The following is a 26792-nucleotide window of genomic DNA, read 5'->3' as shown; positions in this document are numbered from 1 at the left end:
GTACCTCGGGCTGTCACACCATCGGTCACAAAGTGTCTCCCAGTGTGCAAACAGTGTGGCTAAAAAGCTATATGGTCAATCTGGTGATAAGCCAAGTATAATAACACAATCCGTATAGCCGTAGGCTATTAAAGTCACAGTGCGGCTTAATAAGCCATAAAAACACAGTATGGCGTAAAGCTATTTACAGAACAGTTGTCAGAATCCTATTGGCATGCCAACCTATCCAAACTAGTCAACTAGGCAAACTAGGGCACATTACAAATTAATTGTTTAATTCTTCATTTTTTTGAGTTTACTAGTTATCATGTAATTCACAAGTCAATGTAAATATTGACCTTTTTAGGTAATATGGATAAGTTGATTCTAGCATCAACATGTCACAATTTGTAATTCAATATGCTACCAATATAGTGCAATTTACCCTTTTCACAAGTTGGCATTCATTGCCAAATTACTTTAAGCTTCATTGTATGTAAATGTCAAATTTTCAATTTTAGTGTGCTAGATTGGTCTAGCTTAATGTCCTATTTCTCTTAGTTTTTAGCTTCTGGTCAAAGAAGCAAAATTGTAGCTCTATGTCTTATTGAACTTTTGGCACAAATTTTAGGTCATTCTGAATTATATAGACCAAGATATGGTTAATTTACTAAAGCTAGATAGATTGCATCTTTAGTGCAAAATTTGGTCAATTTTAGGTCAAATTCAGTTCTGGCAGTTTTGGTACCCAAATTTGGGCAAGTAATTTGACTTGTTTATGGCCATTTCAGGGCTTTAGTGTCTTCATAAGAATTGTAGCTCTATGTCTAAGCTTTTCATGGTAAAAATTTCAGGTCATTTGGACTTGTTTTGAGTGAGTTATGGTCATCTTAGTGACTACTGTTCATATGGTCAAAAATCTGAGCTCGCACTTACCAATTCCGGATTAAGTCATTTTTAAGGTCAGTTTTTAGATAGAATTTTGGCAACATTTCTACATGAAAGTTGGCCTATTTTGTGTCTAGTTTCACCTCCCATTGGCTTCATACCAATTGGGATCACCAATTGTCACTTATGATTCAATTTACCTACTGCCTTCACAACACAAAATCTGCACACAAAGAACACTTACAAATGACACTTCTCCTCCTCCCAAAACTACAAATATACATTCATAACACTTCTATACCATTCATCATATCTCAATCATGTCCATTTGGACAGAATATACAAGTGCTCCATGTACATTATACAACCCTAATTTGCAAAGTTAAATTCAACATAATATATACATGAAAACACTTGATTATAACATATACCTCCCAACCATTACTTCACATACACTACCCTCAATTCATCTTCACCATAATTCATCAAGAAAATTCATGAAACCAAACACTAATTCATGAATTTAAAGGCTGCCAAAATTGACAGTTTACTAAGATATACAAATTGCTTTCCAAACCTTCAAATTCAAGTACTCAATGTACATATACATAGAAACTAAATTGCTACAACTTTAAAATGACTAAATCAACATTATTTTCCATCCATTAGAGGAAAGAAAAACTCAAGTTACATAGGTTCTCATGGCTGCCAAAACTAAACAATACCATAACTCAATAAATTCTTCCATTCTCTTTACCATTCAACTCACCTCAAACTAAACATGAAGTTTACTAAAGCAAGGGAGGGGATTTGGTCACTTACTTCTTTTGGAGCTTGCTAAAAACTCACTAAACTTCCTTCTTTTTGCTCCAAGTATGCTGCCCAAGGTGTGTAGACAAGGTTTAGTGAAGAGAAGTGTGAGAACCATGGCTTGATGATCAGTTGATGAAGCTTGCAATGTGTGCGGCCATGGAGGTTTTGGTTGAGAGCTCTATTTCAGCAAGAAGAAGATTGTAGAAGAAGAAGATGAAATGAGTGGGATCTGCTGTCCCAATGTCCCATATGTGTCCCAAATTAGGAGTTAGTAGAGCACTTAGGTTAGTTTTATTGTTTAATTATTCAAAGTTTCATTATTTGCACATTTACCTCATTTCTTTCACTATTTATATAATGTATCACAATTTAATTTTTCATGACATTTTCAAAGTGTAATATCATTTACTTTTAATGGACATTTAGGTCAAAAGGCAACTCTAGGTGTCAAATGACCAAAATGCCCCGTTTCGGGTTGTATTCCCAATTTTTTGGTAACACCGATTTTTGTCTGTTTCTCGATTTTTTATTTTTTTATACTAATTTATTAATTTTTTTTTGATATTTATAGTGTAAATTACATTTCAATAAACCTTTAATTATGTTTCAAAATTTAATTCCGAGGGTTCCCCGCAGTCCTAGGGTCAGCAATTGCCTTCGCCGTAACTTTCCAGTGCGGTCACCCATCGCTACGGTGCCGGCTCGTTTAACCTAGTTTCATTTTCTCTCTTTCATTTTTCTTTAATTTTTCTTATATTTTCTTTTTATTTATTTCATCATTATATGTCTGTTCACTATCACCGAAGTGTAGTTCTAGACATCCTGATTTGCCCGGACTGACATTAGGTCACCGGAGCAACAGAACGTACAGAACACGTACAGGGAGGATGTTACACCCAGAACCTGCCGAAATTTGCTGAAGGTATTGGTTACCCTAAGCTGTACCCTATGCAACTCCTGCTTAACCCTAAGCAAATTTCTACTTAACCCTAAGCAACACCAGAATCTTTAGTAGATTAATAGATTTCTACTTAACCCTAAGCAAATTTCTACTTAACCCTAAGCAAACTTAGATCTAGAGATAGACTAAGGATTAAGAGGATTAATAGATTTATTAAGAAACCTAATGAGTTTTAGTTAATTTCAACTCCACGAAAGTAGGATTGAGTTAATTAAGACACTCCTTGTCTCACTCGAAAGAGTATTCAAAAGATTTAAGAATTAATCTCTTTGAAACCCATAATTTCCATGTGTTTGGATAACTGATTTAAAATTCCAAAATAGTTTGAATATTAATCCCTAAACTCCGAAATAACTTTATTATTATTGTTGATTGTTAGTTAATTTTAATTGATTAATAATTTAATTCTTGCCTTATTTCATTTGTTGAGTCTATTTCCTACGGTTTTAGTTAAATTTTCCATTTAGGTTATTTCTTAGTTGAATTTGCTATTATACCCCTTAATTCCTAATCTCTTGCTCTAATTACTTTTTAGCTCAAATTTAGCTAAAATTAGTTAATTTTATATCAAAAATTTAATCATTAACACAACTCTTCGAGCGAACGATATCTTATCTACATTACTTATGTGACCCGTGCACTTACGGTTGAGCCACATCATCAACCCATTAGTTAACCTGCAAATTTAAATCTCCTGTCAAAAGATTTGCACTGTACATAATATTCTTATTTGAAAAGACAAAATATTCTAATAACAAAAACACAATAATTTTATTGAATGAGAGAAAACACCACAAAAACTTAAAATCTACCAAGATAGATTTGAGGTTTATTCACTCAAAAGCTATTAATAATTATAAATATTAGTAAATATGTCTAAAATTTTCGAGCGGTCACATATCTGAAAGTTATTAGAAAAAATAAAATAAAATAAAGGGAGAAATTGCCATCGGTGAAAACACTCACTAGTAGCTATCCAAAAAAGAGATTAAAGGAAGGAAGGATGGAAGAAAGAAGGTAAGATAGGAAAAAATGAGATTTCTAGAAAGAGGGCAGAATCCCTCTCTCTGGAAGCTTAATTTCAACTTCATTTATTTTGTTTACTACATCTGATTATTTTCTTAATCAAATTGATTTTTTAAATAAATAAATATGTTATATTTGATCAATTGAAAAACAATTATTTAAAAATTTATAAACTTAAATGGAATATTTTATTATATCAGTTCTGTTAATTTCGACTTGAGAAAAACAAATTACAAACACGGCCTATTATCAAGGTTAGCTTAATATTTAGAGGTGGGCTCGGTTTAGGGTTTGAAAAATTCCGAAATTCAATTCAAACTCTTTTTTTTTCTATAAATTTGTGCAATTACTATTTTTCTAATTTTTTAAATTTCTAATTTTAAGAGAATTTTAATTTAAGTTAAATTTTTAAATAATATGTGGTTTAAAGTTATCAAATTGAATCAAAATAAAATGTCTATAAAATTTAAATTTTAAATGTTTAATAATGTTAATTATAAATTGGGAGGAAAATAAGAAAGGGATATACGACCATTCATCGTGTAAATAGACTAACTGATGTTACAGTAATGGGAGGGTGGGAAATCAACAGACAACAGTGACGTTGAGGCTGCCGGAGGAAGTCCATCACAAACAAATCGATTTTGTTTTTTGTACCGGATGTGCATGCTTCCATAAACCCAACATTGTGAAATATATCTAACATTATTTTTTGGTTTTTTATAACATAAAATATAAATTTATAAGAATTTTCTATCAATTCAAAAAATAATAATTTTTAAAATAAATATATAAATATTATAATTTAATCATATTTTTTAAGAAGAATATTATATAATTATGATTTTGATTATTATATAATTTTAGAATAATATAAATTCTATTATTTAAAAAATCACAATATCAATGTATTATACTAACTTCACGGACATAAAAGTAAAAAATAAATATAAACTATATAAAAAAAATTAGTTTAGATAACATGATAATACAAGAAATAAAAAATTATTATTGAACTAATAATTGGCCATTTATCTTATGGCGTAAGAAGTATCAAAAGAAATAATAAAATTTATTAGGCTTAGCTTGATGATGGTTGATGTGTCCCAACCGCAAGTGCACGGGTCGTTCAAGTAGTATAGAAAAAGATATCGTTTCCACGGAGAGTTGTTTTCAATTGAATTTTTGATATAAAATAAAATATGTTAAAATTGTATTTTAATCAAATAAATAAAAGAAATTGGAGAATTTGAAGCATAAGGTATGAAAATGCAAAACTAAATTCAAACAATGACTAATTTAATAATTCGCAAAATAAAAAAATTGATAATATTAATAATGAAAATTAATAAAATGATATTATACTAAACACTCAAAAGTAACAATAATTGATAAAAGATGATTCTAGAGTTAAGGGTTCATATTTAAGTCATTTTGGGATTTTCCCTAGTTAGCCCAATCCATGAAATTTATGGGTTTAAAGGAGATTAATTTTAAAATCTTTTGAAAACTCTTTCGAATGAGACAAAGAATGCCTTAATTAACTTAATCCTACTTTCGTTGAGTTAAAATTAACCAAGACGCATTAGGTTCTTTAATCAATCTATTAAAACCCTCTTAACCCTTAGTCTATTTCTAGATCAATTAAGTCCAATTTCTTGATTAACTATCACTTGGTTTTCTCATTCAGTGCTTCAACCAAGGATTAAGAACATAACTTAATGGGGCCCTTCATTAAGCATGTGAATAAGCACACAAGAAATGGATTAAATCTCATAAATTTCATTAAATTGGGACTAACCTAGTTTAAATCCACAAAAATAACTAAAATATTACATCCCTTACTCCAGAATCAAATAAAACTACTCACAATCCATGTTTAACACAAGAAATTCTAAGTAAAAGAGGAAATAAATCATGAAAATAAACTAAAACTAAAGAAACCCGGTTGAAGAAATGTAGAAAATGGTGAAGAAGAGAAGAAGAAGCTGGATTCTGCTCTCCAAGAATGAAAGTCGACTGTTCCTCTGTTTTTCTGCCCCTTTTTTTTTTGTCTTCCTCTCTTTCTTCTTATCGCCAAAAATAAGGTAAGGGCACTATTTATACTTTTTGACAAATAACCCTAAAAATGGTGTGTTTGAGAAAGGGATTCATATGTAAAAATTCTTCTGCCAGCTCATTATGAAGACTTGCACAAGTTGTGCAAGCTTCCTATGCAGATTCTGAGCAAATTTGATAATTCCAGGTGCTTCCCGTGAAGCTGCATAAGCAGGGCGTGAACCTGCATAAGTTATGCAGGTAAGTCATGCAAATTTCGGTAGGTTTAAGAATTTGCCTCTTATCTCTGTGCAGAACTGCATAACTTATGCAGCAGGTTATGCACATTTCGGTCACTTTGCATTTTTCAACTTTCAAGCTTTGTTTTTGATATCTTTAGCTATAGGAATCACTCTTCACTGGCACAATTACTTTTTAGTCCCTCAGAAACACCATTTTCACTTATAAAACAAAAGAAATTACAATTTAACCCATAAATTGACAATTATGAAAAATCATCTAAATAACTAATAAAATTAGCTAAAAGTGACTAACAAATAAATGAAATGGCCATGAAATTAAACCTAAATGACTATTCAAAATGCATGTAACAATGGTGTAATATTTGATTTGGAAAAATTAATTTGAGTTCATTCCCTTCCTTTCTAGTACAGCAAAGCCCAAATTGGTGTCCCCAATCTTCTTTATTACTAAACAAAAAGAAGCCATCTAAATGTCATAATTTATTGGTGAAACATAATGAGGGTCCTTGGATTGAAAAGTGAAGTTGATGTGTTATCGTGTATTTGATTAACTGGATTGGATGAGTCAGACTAATTAATAATTAATTAATTAATTGATTACAATTAAAATGTAATAGTGATGTATCCATTTCAAGTGTGACGCAAGCTTCTTTTTACCTTTTTTACTATCAAATTTGGATTACCTCACTTTTAAACATCACTTTGATTGAATCATATTTCGATTTATCATTTATATGGGTCAAAACACAAATGTATTTAAATTTTATTTTAAAAAATTTCTGGGTGAGGCCCATTACCATGGGATAATGTTACCTTACATTGGTTTGAGATAAATAATTTGTGATAAATATAAGACTCAATAAACTTCATTCCCTTTAGTTAGTTTTTGGAATAGAGTTAGGTCCGATCCATTTTTTTTATATGGTATCAAAACCTCATAGATGTTCATGCTTGCAAATGTTCATACTTGGATGTGAGACATGCATTGTCCATTTATGCTAAATATAAGAGTTAACTTTTGACGTGAAATTAGGCCCGATCTATTTCTCTAATAATCAGAATTGACAATTTAATTATCAGCCAACTTTCAATAGATATTGAAATTCTGGTCCACTGAGCTGCTGAAAAATAGCAGGAAAGCTTATATGACAAAATTCCAATATTTCACACTGCATCCAAAATGAACATACACAACAGCACGTGATAGGAAACCATTCCTTCGTTTTATTCTATTCATGGCATTACAACAAGGTATATTGAACAACATTATCAAGCAATTAATGTTACTGTTCTTTTTTTATTATTATTATTATTTTTTGCATGTCACCCTACTTGTCACCAAACTTCACCCGAAGATTTTTGACAACTTTCTTATCTAGCTGGAAGGCCTTAGCCAGAACATCAGTGTGACATCCCTAATTTTTAAATTACTTATTTTATGGGTAAATATAATATTTTATTTTATTAAAATTTTGAGAAATTATTTGAAATTATTTGAATTTTAGTAATCGGGTTTGATTTTTTCAAAATCAATAAACTTTGTTAATTTTTACAAATTAATTTCAAAACCACGTAGCAAAACTAAAAATATATTTTGACTTTACAAATTTTTCTGAGTTTTCTGAAATTTTTAGGCCTCATTTTTTGTCTCATGGTAGAGCAAAAATTTAATTTCCGTTATCCTGAATCAAACTGACTAAATCGAATTGAATCGAATCGAACCAGTCCCCTTCCTTCTTTTCTTCTCCTTTCTTCTCTCTCCCTGATGCCCCAATTCTCCCTCCCGTTTCTATCTCCTCCCTCTCCCTCCGCGCCGGCTGCCACCTCCCCTCTCCTCCCCTCCCCTCATCGCCGGTGACCTTCCCCACCCCTCCCCCACTGCCGGCTGGCCTTCAGGTCTCCGGAAAACTATGCCAAAAACCTCCCCGGCGTGAGCACGCCGGTTCAACTTCCCAAGCCGGTTTTGGCCGATCCGGCCACCAATTGGACTGGGTCTTATCCCAAAGCCCATTTACACCTCAAGAGCTTTCCATAGACACCAAGAACACAAAAATCCATCTAACAGTTTGTCCAATTTTTATTCGGAAAGTTTTAGCCCATTTCGACTTTTGGGCTAGATTTCTCGCAAACCGTGAACCCCATGAAAAATTCGAGAGTACTGGAGTGCTCCCCTAGATGAAAGTTTCACAGCAATATATATTTCAAAATTTTATGACATCATTTTTCGGTGGGTCCCATGAAACTTCACAGTGTTTTTTTTAGGCATTAAATGAGCTTAATAAATTTCGTAAAAATTATGTATTAACCCCCATGTTATGAGCTTCGCGTTGGTATGCTCATTTTCCGAAAATTCGACAGTTGCTCGGGTCTGCAATTTTAGGCCAAGCAAGCAAGCTACCAGAAAAGATTCAGAATTGGGTCAAGATTATAGGCTACCCCATCATTTTCACACGTCTCGGACGCGTCCTAAGGGTCGCAATTGGTATAGGTAAACCCAAACCCTCATTTTTCTTAATTATCTAGGCTTGATTTTGATTAAAAATCTATGAAATATTCGTAGTAGGTTAGAAAATTATAATTCCTTTTATATTAGCTTAATAATATTGCTAAGGACAGCGGGGCAAAATTTTAAAAGTTTTAGAGCTCATTTGGGTAGTTTTTACAAAAGGGTTAGTTGTAGGGACTAAATGGTAATTTTCTAAATTGTGGTTGTTGACTATTTAGATGGGCCCAGGAGGGGCCATGTGATATGATTGAGTTGTGGTTGTGAGACTTGTGGATATAAAAGTGTATTTTGAGCCCTTTTGCAGGTTGGGTAGGTCTTAGGTATAGTGAGAACTCTACGAGATTTTCAGCACGACTTAAGGTGTCTTTGATTTTTTTTAAGCTTGTATTGAGTCAATTATATTAAATAATTATAATGAAATTATCAGGAGAGCCGGAATAGCCTTCCTCCTCCGCCCAGCCATCACAGTGACCTCGGTTCAAGTCTGTGAATAAAATATTGATTTTAATTATAATTTCAATATTATTATATGTTCAAATATGCTCATGCATCACTTATGAATATATATTTATGTAGTTAAATACTAGGCATGTTTTATATTGTATCTTTATTTGATGAAATGCTATAAATGTTGTTTTATAGTAATTTAGAGCAGTGTGCATGTATTGGCGTGCACGTGGTGTGTGGTATTGGATATGGACAGGACGGGTAGATGCGGCTAAAGCTTGACTCGCTGGGACCCAATCCTTTTATGGATAAGTCGGGGTAGGCATGACTCGAGATGATCTCGTTGGCCCCCGCATTTGGTCTATTAAGCGAAAGTTCGACTTGAGATGTACTCGCTGGCAGAGGTTGGATTAAGAGAGCTGTATAGGGGATTAGCTCCCATATATGTACTGTTTGAATATTATATGGGTGTGTGAGTGCTCCAAATTACCCTTTTTATTGTTTATGATGTGATTTGTATGAAAACTATGAAGGTGTTGCATTCCACTCTTTAGGATGCATTAGCTTTAGATAGCTATAGAAATTGTACTTAAAATAGGTATTTTACTCTCTGAGTCAAACACTCACTCCTGTTCACCTTATTTTTCCATGATACAAGAGATTTGTTATTGAGTTCTAACCTACCTCTCTCCTTCGCAGGCAATCTATTAATACCTGTTATGTTTTGTATAATTTTACTAACTTTCAGAACTTCTCATGTGTTAGAAGTATTTTATTTAAATTGGGTCTGTACTATAATGTCGTGTTGGATTTGTAAATTTATTAGATGCATGTATGATTGGATTGGATGAGGGAGCTGAGCCCCCATTTGATTTTATGACATTATGAGTATGTGGAGGGTGAGCTGAGCTTCCCAAATTGTTATATATTGTGCTTACAGGTCGGGCGAGTCAAAAACTCTCCATTGTATGGTCCATGTTATGACCGGACTTTGTCCGGTTGAATTATTGAAAATGGGCTTAAAATGGGCCTTAGGATTGGGTTAAAGAATAATTAGGCTTTCTACGGGCCTCGGGGGCTGTAGGTCCGGCTCAGGTCCTAGTGTCGGTCCGGCTCATAGGTTGGGTCATGACAATCAGGATTAATAGGTGGATTATAAGATCCAAAGGCTACATTTGCTATAGTGATAAATCTAGGATTTTAGCTGTTTAAACTAGCAATGGCAACTCCATTGGTCTTTGCAATATTGAATTGAAAGTGAATCAGGCCGATTCGGAACACAAAAACATCTCCTGGGTTTAAGACTTCACTAATAAGGCGATTGGGTTTGGATGTGACAAAGCCAATGTAAAGAGTGCCCTCAAGGACTAAAAGGAAATATTTCTGTAGCACGAGGACGAATGTGGGGAGGATTTAAACCATCATTCTATACGAGCGAGGGACATACCAAGAGTGTTAACTTTTGGTATGTGCTCAACGTTTAAGATGGTTACATTTGATCCAACTTGATTTCCTGTAGTTCTAGGAATATTGAGTCCCGAAAAATTAAGAGAAATCATTGGCTACAGCGAGGTTGGGATTTTTGCAAAATTTTCCATTCACGAACTGCATGACATAAATGTTAACTATTACCATTCCATGTAAATCAAAATAAAGGACTGTTAAAAAAAACGTACGTATATGTAGGACAAAATTATGACACACAGAAGTCCTGGAGAGAGCTGGGGTCATAGGCAGGGGCATATGAGAAAGCCAAAATCCAAGAATGCGAAGGCTAGAAGGAAATGACACTCTTCATTTGATCAAACAGTCTCTAGCTTGATATAGCTTTAATTTTGATGAGAGAAATCTTGCGTGATTACATTTCTATTTGCAGATGAAGGTCTGGATAAACCATGTCTAAATTGTTTACTGGGAATTTTAATTGATAAACAACTTCAAAATTTTAAGTAACAGCTCGATTAATTTATAGTCTTGCAACAGAACTTTTTTTTTTTCTTTTGGATAAAATCTTGCAACTGAACTAGAAGACCATGCAAATTTTGGTGGCATAATTATAAGTTTGATGGCTGCTAAATCATTTTTTAATCTCTAATAATGATATGGTGTTAATATTAATTATGTACATATACAACAACGAAAAATAACGATTTTTCAAGGAGTGGTTTTGGTTGGCCATCTTCTTCAAGCTAGCTATGATCCAATCCAAGACGAGTTAAGCAGTACTCATTCAGCAGGACCATGGAGACAAAGGGAACAAATGACCTTATTCTGGTAATTCTATAACTAATTGGAAATCCTAGGTTGGGTATTTTGTGAAGGGCTTGTCCTGGGTTTAGCTGATTTTTTATAAGCATAAGATCCATTAAATATAAAAAAAAAACGAGGAGAAAAACTAATTAATTTGTCAATATATAGTTGTAGGTGTATAACGGAAAACAAACTTATTTTAAAATGCAACTTTCTATACATTTTCCAAGAAGTGGTTTGGGTTGGGTATCTGCTTCAAAGCAATCTCAGTTAAATTATAGTTCAACGCTCAATGATTGTGACCATGGAGACACAGTAGATAATGGTTGTCTAAGTGTGTCAAATATAAGACTTAGATAAATATTCTTGTTAAAGTTAACTTTTTGAATGAAATTAGGTTTGATCTATTCTCTCAATGTTAGACTACTCGTAGATGTGTTTACTTGCCAACTTTACATTTCAGATATTCAGGCTTGAACTTAAGGAGTGTATTGTCTCATATTAATCTGTATAAAGTATTTATATTAAATATAAGATATAGGCAAAATTCCTCCTTTATAATAAATTTTGGGGTGAAAATAATGCCCGTACATTTTCTTTGCAATAACTTTCTGTGCTTGTATCTAATTGAAAGCCCCATATAGTAAAATCACATCTAAAATTGTAAGTTTTTGGAGTTTGAATCTTAATTAAAAAACAGAATCTTGTCTGCTGTCTAATTTCATTTGGCAAGGAACATGCTACATGCGGGTGGTTGAGCAGTCATCGATTACCGAAAAATGGGTACATCATTTGTGAGCTAATAGCTGCTGAAAAATATTGTCTTATAATATTTATCCAAAAAATTTAATCGGAAGCTTTTTTTTTTTTTTTTTCTTTTCCGCAGATGTTGCTTTGGCGTACCTGTAAATATTTTTATATTTTGGGAAGTCAAGTCATCGAATTACGTTTCATATATTAGTGGTATTAATTAAACATTGAATTCTAACTAATTAAGAGCATATTCCAACAACTTTGAGCATCTATCTAAAACTTTATGTTATGTTAAACCAAAAAACAACAACAACAACAACTACTTGATGTTGAACACAGCGTTATCTCTTGGGACTGAACAAGAACACATCTCTTTATTTAATTAGAATAGGCACACCAAGAAATTACATCATTTTATTTGATTAGGATACGCTTGCTCAATTATTGGAGACACTGCATCGAACATAAGTAAACTTTATTCTTAAACAGTGAGCAGCACTGACTTAATTTAAATGGTTGTTTTATGCATTGGCAAACAGTTTCTGAAGTTTTACCACTTCATCGTTGTCCAATTGGAAGGCCTTAGCGAGAACATCAGGATTAATGGGTGGATTAGGCCCGAAGATTGCATTTGCTATCGTGATGACACCTGGGTTTTGGCTGCTTAGACCAGCGAAGGCAACTGCATTGGTCTTTGCAATATTAAACTGGAAGTGAATGAGACCAATTGGAAACACAAAAACATCTCCCGGGTATAAGACTTTAGTGAAAAGGCGATTAGGGTTGGATGTCACAAAGCCAACATAAAGGGTGCCTTCCACGACTACAAGGATCTCTGTGGCACGAGGATGGGTGTGAGGAGGAATTAAGCCACCATAGGGTGCAAAGTCTAACCGAGCGAGAGAAATACCAAGAGTATTAAGTCCAAATAGTTTATCAACATTCACGAGGGTGACATTGGATCCAACTCGATTTCCTGTATTTCCAGGAACATTCAGTCCCGGAAAAAAGAAATCTTCAGCTACAGTAAGGTTTGGGTTCTTGCAGAACTTCCCATTGACAAACACTGCATTAATATATCAAAGTTATTGTCAGTAACCATTGAACATGCATATAACAAAATGAGAAAAAGATTTCTATACAGGAAATACATATCTTTATAAGATAATGCTATGACAGAAACATGAAAGAAAGCCGAAAAACTGAAAGAGCCGAAAAACTGAAAGCAAGCTTATATATACCAGCATTCTTAGGTTCAGGTATGGCAACACAGAAGTCCTGGAGAGGGCTAGGGTCAAAGGCAGAGGCAAAAGAGAAAGCCAATGCCAGAGACAATAAGCCAAGGAAATGAAAGCTCTTCATTATATGTCTACTTTCTTTAGCCTTTAGTCGTTGAGGGGAAGATGTGAAAAATCTTGCATGAATAGATGAGTATCTATAGATGAAAGTTTCTCAAAATTCTCTGACGTGAAAGGTTGCCAGGTAGTCGTTAATGGTTGCCTTTTTTTTATTTCACCAATTACCAATTCTTCTACAATTGTATATGCATACATTTAATCATTAAATCATCCCTCCTTTTGAATTAATTTCCAATATCAACTTGGACTGATTCAACTCTTTCAAGCTTCTGTGAGTTGTGATGAAATTCTTCATTTTCACCTCCTAGAGTTAATTAATTTTCTTCTTTCACCCCTCTGTTTTTGCTTCAAGGGAGAGAGAGGGTATAAGGATTTGTACAACTTTTTCCATTATAAGATAAACACACGCGCGCGCGCGCGCACACACACACACACATATATATATATATATATATATTTTTTTTTTTTTTTTTTTTTTCTTTTTTGAACTGCACACACACACACATTTTCATATTTAAAAGATCAAAATTGTCCACATTATCCTTAATTACTATGCGTGAAAAATTAGTTAATAAAATGGGCAACTTAAATTCAATAAAACCTTGGTTAAAAAAATTGATATTATATTATACAACCACTCGATTAAAGTAAAGTAATTTAATTTTGGCACAAAAAATTAATCGTTGTAGCTTATGTATAGAAACGTATTTGGATTAAGGGTCCTTGAATTAATTAAAAAGAAAATTTCATATGCTATCGTGGATTTAATTAATTGGATTGGATGAGTCAAAGTAATTTACTATTAATTAATTGTGATACTTGGATTAAGATATCCTTAAGATTATAATCAAGCACATAAGTCGAATGGCAAGGACTTTGAAAGTCGATAAAAAATAAATTACTTAAAGTGATGTCCCTTGAATAATCAATGCCTTATTTCCAGGATTTGAATTGGTTTTTGTTGTCTTTGTATGTTGGTTTTCATCTTGAAAGCTATGGCCTCCAAACTGCACTTTCTATCTTCAGATAATTAGGAAACCCACCAACAGCGGGCATCGAGTCCCTGAGATTTTAAAAGTTTGCAGGAGTGTAGTGGTCATTTTTCAAAAATTATTTTTTTTTTCTAAAATAATCTATAATTTCATCTTTGATATTTGGTGAAATATATAATTTAGTTTCTATATTTTTAAAATCAAACAAGTTAATCCTATTTTTAATCCTTCAAGATAGTAGTCCTTGTTGTTAATATACTGTTAACCCAAATTTCAATTGAAACAATTTAGTTATTGTCATTTTGATGAAACCAATAATTTAATCCTTATATTTTTAAGATCAAACAAATTAATTCATTACTTTTAAAATTTTATATTTACATAGTTAATATATTTTATGTTTAAATAATTTTATATATATATATATATATATATATATATATATATGTATATATATATTTAAATATAAATATAATATATACATATATTATTTCGCAAATGTAATAAATATAATTTTTTATTAAAATATCATGTATGCATCGTATCCTAAATTATTACAATTAAATGTGCTAAAATATATGTATTCGTGTTTATAATTTATAGATAAATCCATTAGATATATGTAAGTGTAATAAAACACATTTACAATTAGGATGGTTATAATAATTTTTTAATATTTTTTTTGAAAAAAAAAAGTAGATTTTAAATAAATTGGACAAGGTTTTTTTTTAATTGTAAGTCATTAATATATATTTAAGTTCAATAATTTATAATATAAAATATTCATTTTATTTTTGAATTAATAACAAATCTATTTAATTTTTAACAAATTAATTTTGTTAAAAAAATTAAGATGTTTATTTTTATCACTATAATTTATTTATAACAGATTATTAACTTTTTCTGTGTTAACTTATATTTATTTTATTTATATTATTTTTACAAATTATAATTTAATTAGATTTTCCTAAATCAAATTTCTGTCTGTCACTACCTACCTAACACATATACATTTCATAGTCCAGCAATTCGAGCAATCTTAAAATATATATAATATTTTAATTAAATTTATCATTAATTAAATTTTATTTAATTATTTTAATTATATAATTGAAAAGGAGAATATACTCCTGCTTAGAATGTCCATTATCGATGTCAAATACATAAATGCTTATTTAAGGACTTGAAGAGCAGTTGGATTCCTGAAATGGATAGGATAACTTGAGCTGACTATTTTAACAAATATTAGTATTGAACTCACCCGCCCATTGCTTTCTATTTACATTACATGAATGATTAGGTACTCTTACTTTTATAAGATAATAATTTAATGATAATTATTCATAACTGAGATTTTCAAAATCAAGAGATCCTTCATATTTATATTAGCAGATTTCATTTTCTCTAATATCTGAATAATTTTTCACCAATAAGATATTTTTTTCGGGTGAAGTTTATTTTATCAAAAACAAATTTTGTTGGGTCTCTTAAGTTTATTTTATCACCCATTGTGACGCCCCTCACTCGTATACAGTGTAGCCGAGCGATGAGTGCCACATTCGGTGCCGGAGTACCCTATCTTGTCTTGTCATGTCTGTTGTAAATTTTAATGTCATTTAAATTAGGTAATTTATGTGTAGAATTTTTTTTTTTATATCTTATTTCTGTGGAGACCCGGACAGATCCTCCTCTGTTTTATTAGCATCTAGCGGGTTCCACTATCACCTGTTAACATATTCATAGTCATCTCACATATTTCCATATCATATTCTCTTTTATCATATCATTCACAACTATTTATGAGATCTCAAAATGAAGTATCATCTATTGCATTCATATAGAAATTCATAAATAATAAATTACAAGTTTTCATTTCAATCTCAAGTTTAATTTCAAGTCCAAAATGAAATACATCATAAACTAGTAATTACATCATGACTAAACATAATGAACCAAAATACTAGTCTATACATGGGCCCTACCAAAATACAAAAGACTGGTGAAGTGACCCTGGACAATGGCAGATCTGGTCAGAGCTCTGTCAGTGCACTACTGGTGCTGCTACTGCGGCTGTTGGGACTGATCTCCAGTACCTACGCGATGGAAAACCAACGTGCTAAGCATAACGCTTAGTGTTGCATAATTTATAATAACAATAATTTAACAATTGAAATAATATCTGCAAATCATAATTTCTTGGTCTTTTACATTTTTATTGCTCTTTGGAAGCAATTAACATTATCGGGATCTTTTATGATTACTTATTGTATTTTAAGTCTTAATTAATTTTTATCAGTACCCAAAAAACTTATAATAAATTATAAAAGCTGGATGCACGGGTGTATACTGGTTAGACAACCATGTGTCTATCTAGTATACGTCTGTCAGGCACGAGGCCAGCTATCGGGCACGAGACCCGCTGTCAGGCTTGTAAAGCCAGAAATAAAGTAAGCACAATGGCCAGTAAGTAGGCATATAGCCTGTAGAATAATCATACCAGACATATATTGTCAGTTCATGATTTTCTCGGTAGGCAGTACTGCTATCTGTAGTCCCTAATTGGTATACCAATTTATCCAAACTAAATAAATAAGTCTAGGTATACTATGAGCAATTAAACATTTTTAATTATTTTAGCAAAACTGTTACTATTTTCTGGTACTGTTTATTGGTACCATTAATTTCATATTAATAGGACATTAGTCCCAATTTACATATTCATATCATTTTTAATATTTAATTATCCTTATGAGTATTTTAATTATCATATATAGTATTTTTTCCCATGAACCTTTCTTTATGTTCATTTTGATGTGTTATATTTATCTAGGAATTTGACTAGGTTAGGATGTCTATTTGGTCACACTTCCTACATAACAAATACTCCTCTATGTTTAAACTTGAATTTCAGTTTTTGAATCACTGAATTTGGGATTATAGAACTCAAGTTATGGTTAAAATACCATAACTGGTCCCTTTGCCTCTAAGCTGTCCAGAATTTATAATTTCTGGTCAATAAATATTGACCAGTCATTTGATCATTTTATTGTCATTTTTAAACTTAGGTTCCTTCACAAGATATGTTCCTCTATGACTTAAGGACTCCCAGGTACAATTTCATAATTTTCCAAGCTTGGTGTAGGGAGTTATAGTCAATTTACTAACCTGGACTCTCAGTCCTATAAGTGCAATAACCAACTTCAGGGCAGTATGTTTGACCCTCTTTTTAGGGTCTTTACACTTAGAATTTGGCAAAGGGGTCTAAATCAATGTTGTAGCCCTAAGTATCATGTTTCCAGATCATATTGGCAGATCTCAAATGGAATTTCCTAGTGGGAGTTATGGCCAAATGAACACATGGGTATCAAATGGCATTCTGAGTTCAACTTAACATTTTCCAGATTTCAATTCCTAACTTTGGCTAATATTTTCCCTAGGATGCAATGGTTTCTAGAGCTTGGTCAAAACATAAAAATTGTTGTGCTATGTCTTATAAAACTTTTGGCACTAGTTTCACTCAATTTTCAGCTTTGGAGACCAAGTTATGGCATTTTTGCCAAAACTGGTCAAGCATACCAAAGGAACAGTATTTTGGACAATTTCTGGGTTGGCAGTTTTAGTGACTCAACTTGTGATAACAATTTGATTTGGTTAAAAGGAAAACTGGGTCAAGTGGTCTTCATGAAAAGTGTAGCCCTATGTCTAAGCTTTCCATTGATGTAATTTAGGTCATTTGGACTAGTATAAAGAGAGCTATGACCAAATAAACACGTACTGTTCATTTGGTCATTTTCTGAGTTGGCAGTTTTAGTGACCCAATTTATGCTAACAATTTGAATTGGTTAAAGGCAAAACTGGTTCAAGTGGTCTTCATAAAAAGTGTAGCCCTATGTCTAACCTTTCCATTGATGTAATTTTAGGTCCTTTGGACCAGTATAGAGAGAGTTATTACCAAATGAACACGTACTGTTCATTTGGTCATTTTTTGGGTTGGCAGTTTTAGTGACCCAATTTGTGCTAACAATTTGAATTGGTTAAAGGCAAAACTAGGTCAAGTGGCACTCATGAAAAGTGTAGCCCTATATCTAAGCTTTCCATTAATGTAATTTTAGGTCCTTTGGACTAATATAGAGAGAGTTATGACTAAATGAACACGTACTGTTCATTTGGTCATTTTCTGAGTTTCAATGTTTGGTCATCCAGGTTTGGGCAGAGAATTGGTCATGATTTTGGCAAAATTTGGGCATGGTGTCTACATGAAAAATGGGCTATTTTGAGTTTATTTTCACCTCCAATTGGCCTCATACCAATTGGAGTCACACATTTTCAGTTATGGATCAATAAACCCATTGGACTCATTGAGTCCAAACCTGCAAAAAATTGAACACTCCCAATATCTCAATTCCTTCAACTTCCTTACTTCAATTTGCATATAATACACTTCTATAAGCAACAATTTCAATTCAATAGGTCAATTTCAACATTTATACCAAGTCCTCAAGCATTTACACAAACCCTAATTTTCAAAGTTTAAATTTTCATAAATACTACACAATCAAACACCCAAACATTTCAACTCATTACACATTCTCATGAAACCATTTTTCATCACTTAAAAGCAATAAACTTCAAGTTCCATGGCTGCCAAAAATTCAAGGGTTCTTTCCTCTAAATTTTCTTTTTGTTTTAATGATATTTATGCTTGGCTAAATAAGCTTTTCATGTTTAATAAAGAGAAGAAGAGGGATTAGTGCACTAACCTTACTTGAGCTTCCCTAACTTCAAATTTCTTGCTTCCAATGGGTGTCTATAGCTTCCTTAGGTTGTGGGGAGTATTTTTTGTGAAGTGGGCTATGGGTTTTGGTATGTAGAAGCTTGGGAAATCAAGCTTGGAAGCTTGACAACAATGGAGGAAATGAGGGAAAGAGAGAGAGAAGAAATGGAGGAAGAAGATGGAAGTAGGTGGAAGTTTGTCCTCTAGTGCCTATTTATAATTTTTTTTTTGAATTTTCCTAAGCTTTTTCTTTTCTTTTCTTTTCTTTTCTTTTCCTTTCTTTTTCTTTTCTTTTCTCTTCTCATTTTCCTAATCTATTTCATAAATTTTAATTAATGTTAATTATTTTCTTCTCTTTTTTTTTTTGACATTTAGGTTAAAATTCACCTTTGGGGTGAAATGACAAAAATGCCCTTAGTAGTACATATTGGGTTATTTTTATTATTTTTGTATCAATATATAAATTCTCTAAACTTTAATTTATTTTTTTCTCTATATTTTTCCTATATTTTCTTAATATTTATTTCTTCAATTTATGCCTCCTCATTATGGTCTAGGTGTAGTTCCAGATATTTTAACTGTCCGAACAGACATTAGTCGTCAGAACAGTAAAATGTACGGACTACCTATGGTGAGGGAGTTACACCCATTGTTGCATTTTATTTTTGGTGATTTTTGTCTTATCAATAATTCAAGGTCCCTGAATTATATTGAAAACTGATCACAATGTTGACAGTTCAACAGAAGATTAAAAAAATGTTTGCATATTTGTAACAAAACACATATAATTGCACCTAATCCAGAAGAACCTGGGACATATTATATATAGTCTTACTTGGTCCTCTTTACTTATTCAATCCATGATAACAGGTATGTCTCTTTACTTATTTAAACCATAAAGAACATACAGAATTATATATACAGAAGAACCTTCGACATATTATATATAGTCTTACTTGGTCCTCTTTGCTTATTCAATCCATGATAACAGGTATGTCTCTTTACTTAATCCATAAAGCATATGACATTAGGTAGCTACCTTAATTAGTCTTTGGTAATTTCCTCCTTAATTAAAGTTCACCACATTTTTTTTCATGGAAATAAAAAATATTTTATTAATTAGACATAAAGTTAATATATATATATATATATATATATATATATATATATATATATATATATATATAATATTCAATATATTATTATTTTGCATAAATGAAATTAATCATTTATATAAAAAATAATATAAAGAATTTGAAAAATCTGATAGTGTTGATAGAGCATATAGATTGGCCAATAAGCGGACTGTGTACTCCGCTCTTCGACTTTATAATCTTGTTATAACCTGTTAGAAAACCTCCAAATTTAAATCTCTTTTCAAATGAAGCCTTTGCACCTTATATGGTACTCTTATCTAAAAAAACAGAATATTCTTATTACAAAAACACATAATAGCTTTATTGAATGAGAGAAAACACCACAATGATAGATTTAAGGTTTATTCACTCAAAAGTTATTAATAATGATAAATATGAGTAAATATGCCTAAAATTTTTAAACGGGCACTTATCTGGATTTATTAAAAAAAAAAAAAAGAAAATAAAGGGAGAAGTTGCCAGAGGTGAAAACGCCATATCCTCCCAAAGAGGAGATTAAAGGGAGGAAGGAGAGAAGAAAGAAAGAAAAAATATAAAGAAATTGAGGAGAAAAAGAGATTTCTAAAAAAAAAAAAAGAGACAAAGTCCCTCTCTCTAGAAGCTTAATTTCAACTTCATTTTTTTTTTTACTACGTCTGCTTATTTTCTTAATCAAATTGATTTTTTAAATAAATAAATATGTCATATTTGATCAACTGAAAAACAATTATTTAAAAAATTATAAAATTAAATGGAATATTTTATTATATCAGTTCTGTTAATTTCGACTTCAGAAAAACAAATTACAAACATGACCTATTATCAAGGTTAGCTTAATCTTTGGAGGTGGGCTCGGTTTGGGGTTTGAAAAACTCCGAAATTGAATTCAAACTCCTTGTTTTTTTCTATAAATTTGTGCAATTACTATTTTTCTAGTCTTTTTAAATTTCTAATTTTAAGAGAATTTTAATTTAATCTAAATTTTTAAATAATATGTTGATTAAAGTTATCAAATTAAATCAAAATAAAAAGTCTATAAAATTTAAATTTAAAATGTTTAATAATGTTAAATATAAATTGAGTGGAAAATAAGAAAGGGATATACGACCATTAATGATGTAAATAGACTAACTAATGTTAATAATTATATGGCATCATTTTGATTAAAAAAAAATCACATCCTTTGAATAAACTTTTTTTTTTATATGAAATCTTTTCTGATATGAAATCTTTTCTGTATTATAATTTAATAGATAATTTAAATCCATTCACAAAAAAAAAAAAAAAAAAAAAAAAAAAACCCAATTCAAATTTGAATAAATAAATAACTTGCAAGTTAAACAATCTAAATCTTTTAATCTGAATCATTTTACATCCCTAATTATTATTTGTGAATAAGTTAATGAGAATATTATTACAATAATTTTCAATTTAAATCTTAATGTATGAAAAAATGATAATTTAATCCATCTATTTTAATGGAAAATTAAGTAATTATTGAGATATATCTATGTTAATATAGTCATTAATTATAGTAAAAAAAATTATTATTCAATCACAAATGATAGTTAATCTAAATATAAAAATTAAATTGTTATAAATATTAGGAATATAGGATTAAATTATTGTAAATATTACAAATAAAAAGTAAATATTAAAGTTATATACATTAAACTGTGATAAAAAAAAAAAAAAATTGTAGTTTTCAATCCTAAAGCCGCAAGGAAACGACTACAAATTGTCACATATTTAATTATCACTGTTTGTCAATTGAAGTTTCAATTCCATTTTATTAGACTGGTTCAAGTTTTAACATGTAGTTGGTATATAACGGAAAATATTTTATTTTCTGGTTCTTATAAATTTGAAAGAAGTGATTTTAGTGGTTTACCTGCTTCAAGACGATCCAAATCAAACCTAATATGAATTTGGTAGTTCAACCCTTCAATGTGGTGTTGGACCAGACAATGACAATTTTTTGTGATTAATTAATATTGTAGATTATATATAAAATAAATTATATATACCTTTGAATATTTCCATTTTTAGTTTATCTTAATGTTTTTAATTAAGCTGGATGCACGGATAAACACCAAACATGTATATTTTTTTTTTATTAAATTTAAACTGCGAATACATCATTTCACCTTAATTTTTATTAAAAAAGAATTATTTAACATTTCACCTTTAGTTACAACCCATTTAATAACTAAACTTTATAAAAATGTAAATAATTTAACCCTTAATATTTACACAATTAAGTCATTTGACATTTGATTTTATAAAATATTAGTTATTTAATCTTTATAATTGGTAACTTACATGCATTTTGTCGTAGATAGTAATGATGACTTTACTAAGTTCATTGAAAAACATGGACAAATTAGGCTTAGTTAAATAATTAAAAAAAATTAAAAATTAAAAAAAAAAAAAAAACGAACCTGGACACAAGTGTCTAGGTTCATCCCCTTGCACCTTTTGTTTTTAGCTTGCGAGAATTTCTTCACAAGAGATTATTTAGTGCATCTGGTGTACATGCATTCTTTCTCTAAATATATAGGTTTCACTTCTCTAAAATAAAAAAAAAATATATATATATTTTTTTCTCCAAAGGAGTACTATCTTTTAGTACTCTAAGTGTATATAATAATTCTCGCTTCCTTTACACCTTGATTCCATTTCTTTTTTATCTTTTTTTCTCTTCCTCTGGTAGCACCCACTAGCGCCTGTCACTCTAAAAACTAACCCCCTTTCCTTTGGGAAGCCGATGATGGTAGAGAAATGCTCAAACGGCATAAGCAATGACACAATGGACATTTTTCCTTCTCAGTGATGTGCAATGGACAGGATCTTCAGGTAGCTATATCAGTTGTTTTCGGTGATCAGCACAGGTGAAATATGCACCAATTAACTCCCCTCAACCCTAACTTCTTTTCCAATCAACTGTACTTAATTTGGTGGAGTTTTCCAACAATAAGAAGAGAGGATAAAGAATTAGAGTAGCTATTATAATTTAATTAGTTTCATAATTAAAGCACATTTGTAATTTATTTATTTTTATTAGTTAATTAGATATTATTTTAATTCAGTAGTCTAAATAACAATATAATCACATAGGCTTTTGGTACTTAATATCCAATCTTTGTTGGATCGATAATTCTCTTATCAATGTATTATTTAAGACGACACCATGCACTTGTGGATTTGGTCTATTACAGTTATAACACCCTTATCCACACTGAAAGTCATTCTTCCCTTGCTTTACAGGACCATGGAGTCTAGCCAGTCGAAGCATCTAAAACCATTAAACTGATACTCAACATCCATCTTATATCACCTGCAAAACTGGTGAGTTGGGAGGGGTGAGCTTCTAGGGAAAGACTTAGTGAGTTAGCATTTACAATACACATCATGCAATAGAAAGAACTAGGGAATAAGAAGCCAAACGAATAAGTTTGATAATAAAATTTTTGGAACAAGTTGAATAAAATAGATAATAAATTTCAACATTATGTTATGCAAGTTCTAAGATCTCCATATTAATCTCAAAATAAATTCTTCCTAGTCTCCAATCATTCCTCACATATGTAAAAATATCAATAATTTGGCTCTTGACATCCAAGGATATGCTAAGGTATCAAAATAGATATCAAAATCATATCCATACTGTGTTAATCTCGCAGTGGTGGCTCCACCTCTTTATGGATAGCCCTTTCCTAGTGCAATAATTAAACTAGAGACATCTCTCTATCAAGAGCAAATATGCTAAATATAATTCAGTATCTCATAGTGATACTAAGGCATATCATAGTTGTTAAAACTATAGACCATTAAACTCATAACCTCAATAACATAATTATGCTAAATAAAAATGCATTGCTAACCAAAGTAGCTAAATAATCAATCAATCATCATGCTAATCTACAATCTCATAATATTTCTTATAATTCTAAAATATTAAATCATATTTGCTAAATTTTGTTGCTATCGCTCCATAATGTACTACTAATCTCATTACCACCTCCATTCTCATAATCTCTTAACTCTCTTTCTAGACTTGCTAATATGTATGAAATAAGATTTGAATAATAATGAAGAATTATATAATAGAGTCAAATTGAATCAAAATAAGAAATCAATTTATGAGAATATAGTAAATGATATCAGAAGCAAATAACAACTTTTGAAGGAACAAGAATCAATCAAGAAGCAAATTCATGCTATATATTGTAAAATATCACTCACCTGTATTGCAAGATACCAACTCACATATGTCACTTTTTCATCCATATAAATCATAATCCTAAAGCTCCTCCTAAACCATAACAATTTAACAATCAAAATCAACTATAAGCTTCACTTTCCATATTAAATACCTAATGAAAATTCGATAGCATTTCCTCTTAAAATTAAACTAAACTCCATGTCACAAACTCAAATCCACAATTCAAAAATTATATCAACACATCCATATTCCAAAATCATATCTCCATATCAATATTTTTCCCAACACTTCCTACTCAAATCTCAATAAAAAATGTTCTATAATGTATCCATAACACCAAAAATCTATCTAAACATATATAATTCTTTCTCAAAAATATTCCACAATCACATAAAAATTCACAACTTCATATTCTATCTCAAAATAGTTTTAGTTCCATCAAAATCACTTATTCAATTTAACCCAACCATTAATACCTGATCTAGCAGCTTGTACATTCAAATTTATATATAATGATCCATTAGTTAGATAAATCCCAAATTTTAACCATATATTCAAGACATCTATATACAACATCAATAAAAATTTTATCATCAAATTAGCTCTATATCGTGAGATATCAACATATTCATCCAACCCTTCAAAATCTGAATTTTTCAGAAATTATTCTTAATCAGACAACTCATACAAAATAATTTATATCTCATAAACCACATATCTAAAATTCACAAAATTTTAACACAACAGGCTCAACATCCTAAAGATCATCTGTACTAAATTTCATAATTTTCTAAGAATTTTAACTATTTATTTTCCTCAAATTTCAGTGGCTAAAATTCAGAATTCCAATTGCAGACAGCCTGTGTTGAACAATTTATTTCTCTAAATCCAACTGTTGAAAAATTACCAAATTTTAACCATAACTTCTACACATATAGAGCTTAAACATATCCGAAAATAAATGGTAAAAGTTAAATGAAACTTACCTAAACGGAAGATAAAGCTACTGCCCTTGCTCAACTCTTGTTTCTGCTACTATTCACCTTCTTTCACCCTTTTCTCTTTTTAATTTTTGGTATCCTAGACCAAAATCCTTCTTTTTTCCTTGTTGGTGTTCTTTCTTTCTAGAGAACCTCAAAAAAAAAATCCGGCACCATCTCCCTCTTCCCTTCTCTTCTTCTCCTTCTTCCTTTCTTTATTTCTTTTCCTTTCTTCCCCCTTTTTTCTTCCTCTTTCCCGATTCTTCTTCTTTATCCTTTTTTTTTTTTGTTTCCCACTGGAGAGTTGCGCCAGCTGTTCCCTTTTTAAACAAATTTCATTTTAGTCCTTCAACTTTTCAAAAATCCTATTTTCACCCCAAAACTTCTAAAACTTTTTTTTCAAGTCCAAGTTCAAATTAAATTTTTCTCCCCAAAACTTTATAAATTATATTACCATTCAAATAATAACCATATTTAATATTTCTTCAAAAATTAGGGTGTTACAATTCTCTCCTGCTAAAAATGAATTTTGTCCTCAAAATTTCACAGTTTAAGGAACTAGAAATTCCAATCCAAAACCACCATACTTCTGCTGAAATTAAATTCTTTTTCTCCATATGATCAAAGTAACTATCATACACCCATCACTTCAGAACTCAGTAAAACAAGACAAAACCTAATGCTCTGATTACTAGAGTCCACTTTAGAACCTATGCTCCCATTTCAGTTCTAGATACTTCTTTTATAATATCTCTCTTTATATTATTATATTGTGCATAGTTAGTCCTTAAACCCATAATCAAATATTTATTCTTGATCTTAGTAGAGCTAGCTACAACTTATCTTATAAACTTGACTATTTATACCTAATAGAATTGTGTTCTCCATAACCTTTATAAATTAAAAACACACCTACCTTAATCTTCAAATAATTAACCACCGATTTATCTAAAACTCTTAAACTGTAGTCTACTTTATGCTATGAAAACAACTAACTAATTATTATCCCTTTATAACATCTATTACTATTTCACCATAAGTATAAGATATTTATAGCATGCTATTTTTATAATCTTATGCTCTTCACTTTATACAACTACCACAATTGAGTCATTCCGATAACTGATTGTACATCGTTGTCATCAAACATCAAAATTCATTATTCAAGTCAACATTTGCTATACAAAGCTATACAATAGTCCCATAATCCCCAAAGGATGCAAATTCCTCTTTAATACAGATACCATTATCTCCATAATACTTGTCAAACTATGATTGATACCCCATTTGAAAATTCTATCCATATCATTATTTCTCTGTAACACCCTAGGCAAATCCCACATCGACAAAACACGGGAGAGATGCTGGGTTTATAAGTTGGTGGTTTGTAACTCCTAGCGACGC

At 30.9% G+C, this 26792-nt stretch overlaps 1 protein-coding gene, 1 long non-coding RNA gene and 1 pseudogene across 2 annotated transcripts; all 3 read right to left on the bottom strand.

Annotated features, from left to right (window-relative positions):
- The window catches only part of LOC131180042 (germin-like protein subfamily 1 member 20), a 45426-nt pseudogene extending 34871 nt beyond the window's left edge, over positions 1-10555 (bottom strand).
- A 1758-nt stretch (positions 10556-12313) lies between these two features.
- Positions 12314-13285, bottom strand: LOC131180041 (germin-like protein subfamily 1 member 13). Its single transcript, XM_058147631.1, has 2 exons — positions 13165-13285; positions 12314-12989 (listed from the first exon to the last, which is right to left on the bottom strand). Exons 1-2 carry the CDS (start codon positions 13283-13285, stop codon positions 12445-12447), a joined length of 666 nt encoding a protein of 221 aa, XP_058003614.1. The 3' UTR covers positions 12314-12444.
- A 10004-nt stretch (positions 13286-23289) lies between these two features.
- Positions 23290-24667, bottom strand: LOC131180192 (uncharacterized). The gene is made up of 2 exons (XR_009149013.1): positions 24429-24667; positions 23290-23528 (listed from the first exon to the last, which is right to left on the bottom strand). It is a non-coding gene; the product is annotated as an uncharacterized LOC131180192 (long non-coding RNA).
- Positions 24668-26792: the final 2125 nt, after the last annotated feature.

Source organism: Hevea brasiliensis, chromosome 5 (assembly GCF_030052815.1).
Source record: "Hevea brasiliensis isolate MT/VB/25A 57/8 chromosome 5, ASM3005281v1, whole genome shotgun sequence".
NCBI classification, from domain to species: domain Eukaryota; kingdom Viridiplantae; phylum Streptophyta; class Magnoliopsida; order Malpighiales; family Euphorbiaceae; genus Hevea; species Hevea brasiliensis.
The sequence above is the reverse complement of the archived record's forward strand: the minus strand, read 5'-3'. Positions and strand labels throughout refer to the sequence as shown.

Bases quoted from the DNA above. Each gene is read 5' to 3' on its own strand.
- LOC131180041 (XM_058147631.1), bottom strand. From the start codon at position 13,285: ATGAAGAGCTTTCATTTCCTTGGCTTATTGTCTCTGGCATTGGCTTTC. The intron at 12,990-13,164 runs GTATATATAAGC...ATATTAATGCAG, and splicing joins ACCTGAACCTAAGAATGCTG to TGTTTGTCAATGGGAAGTTC.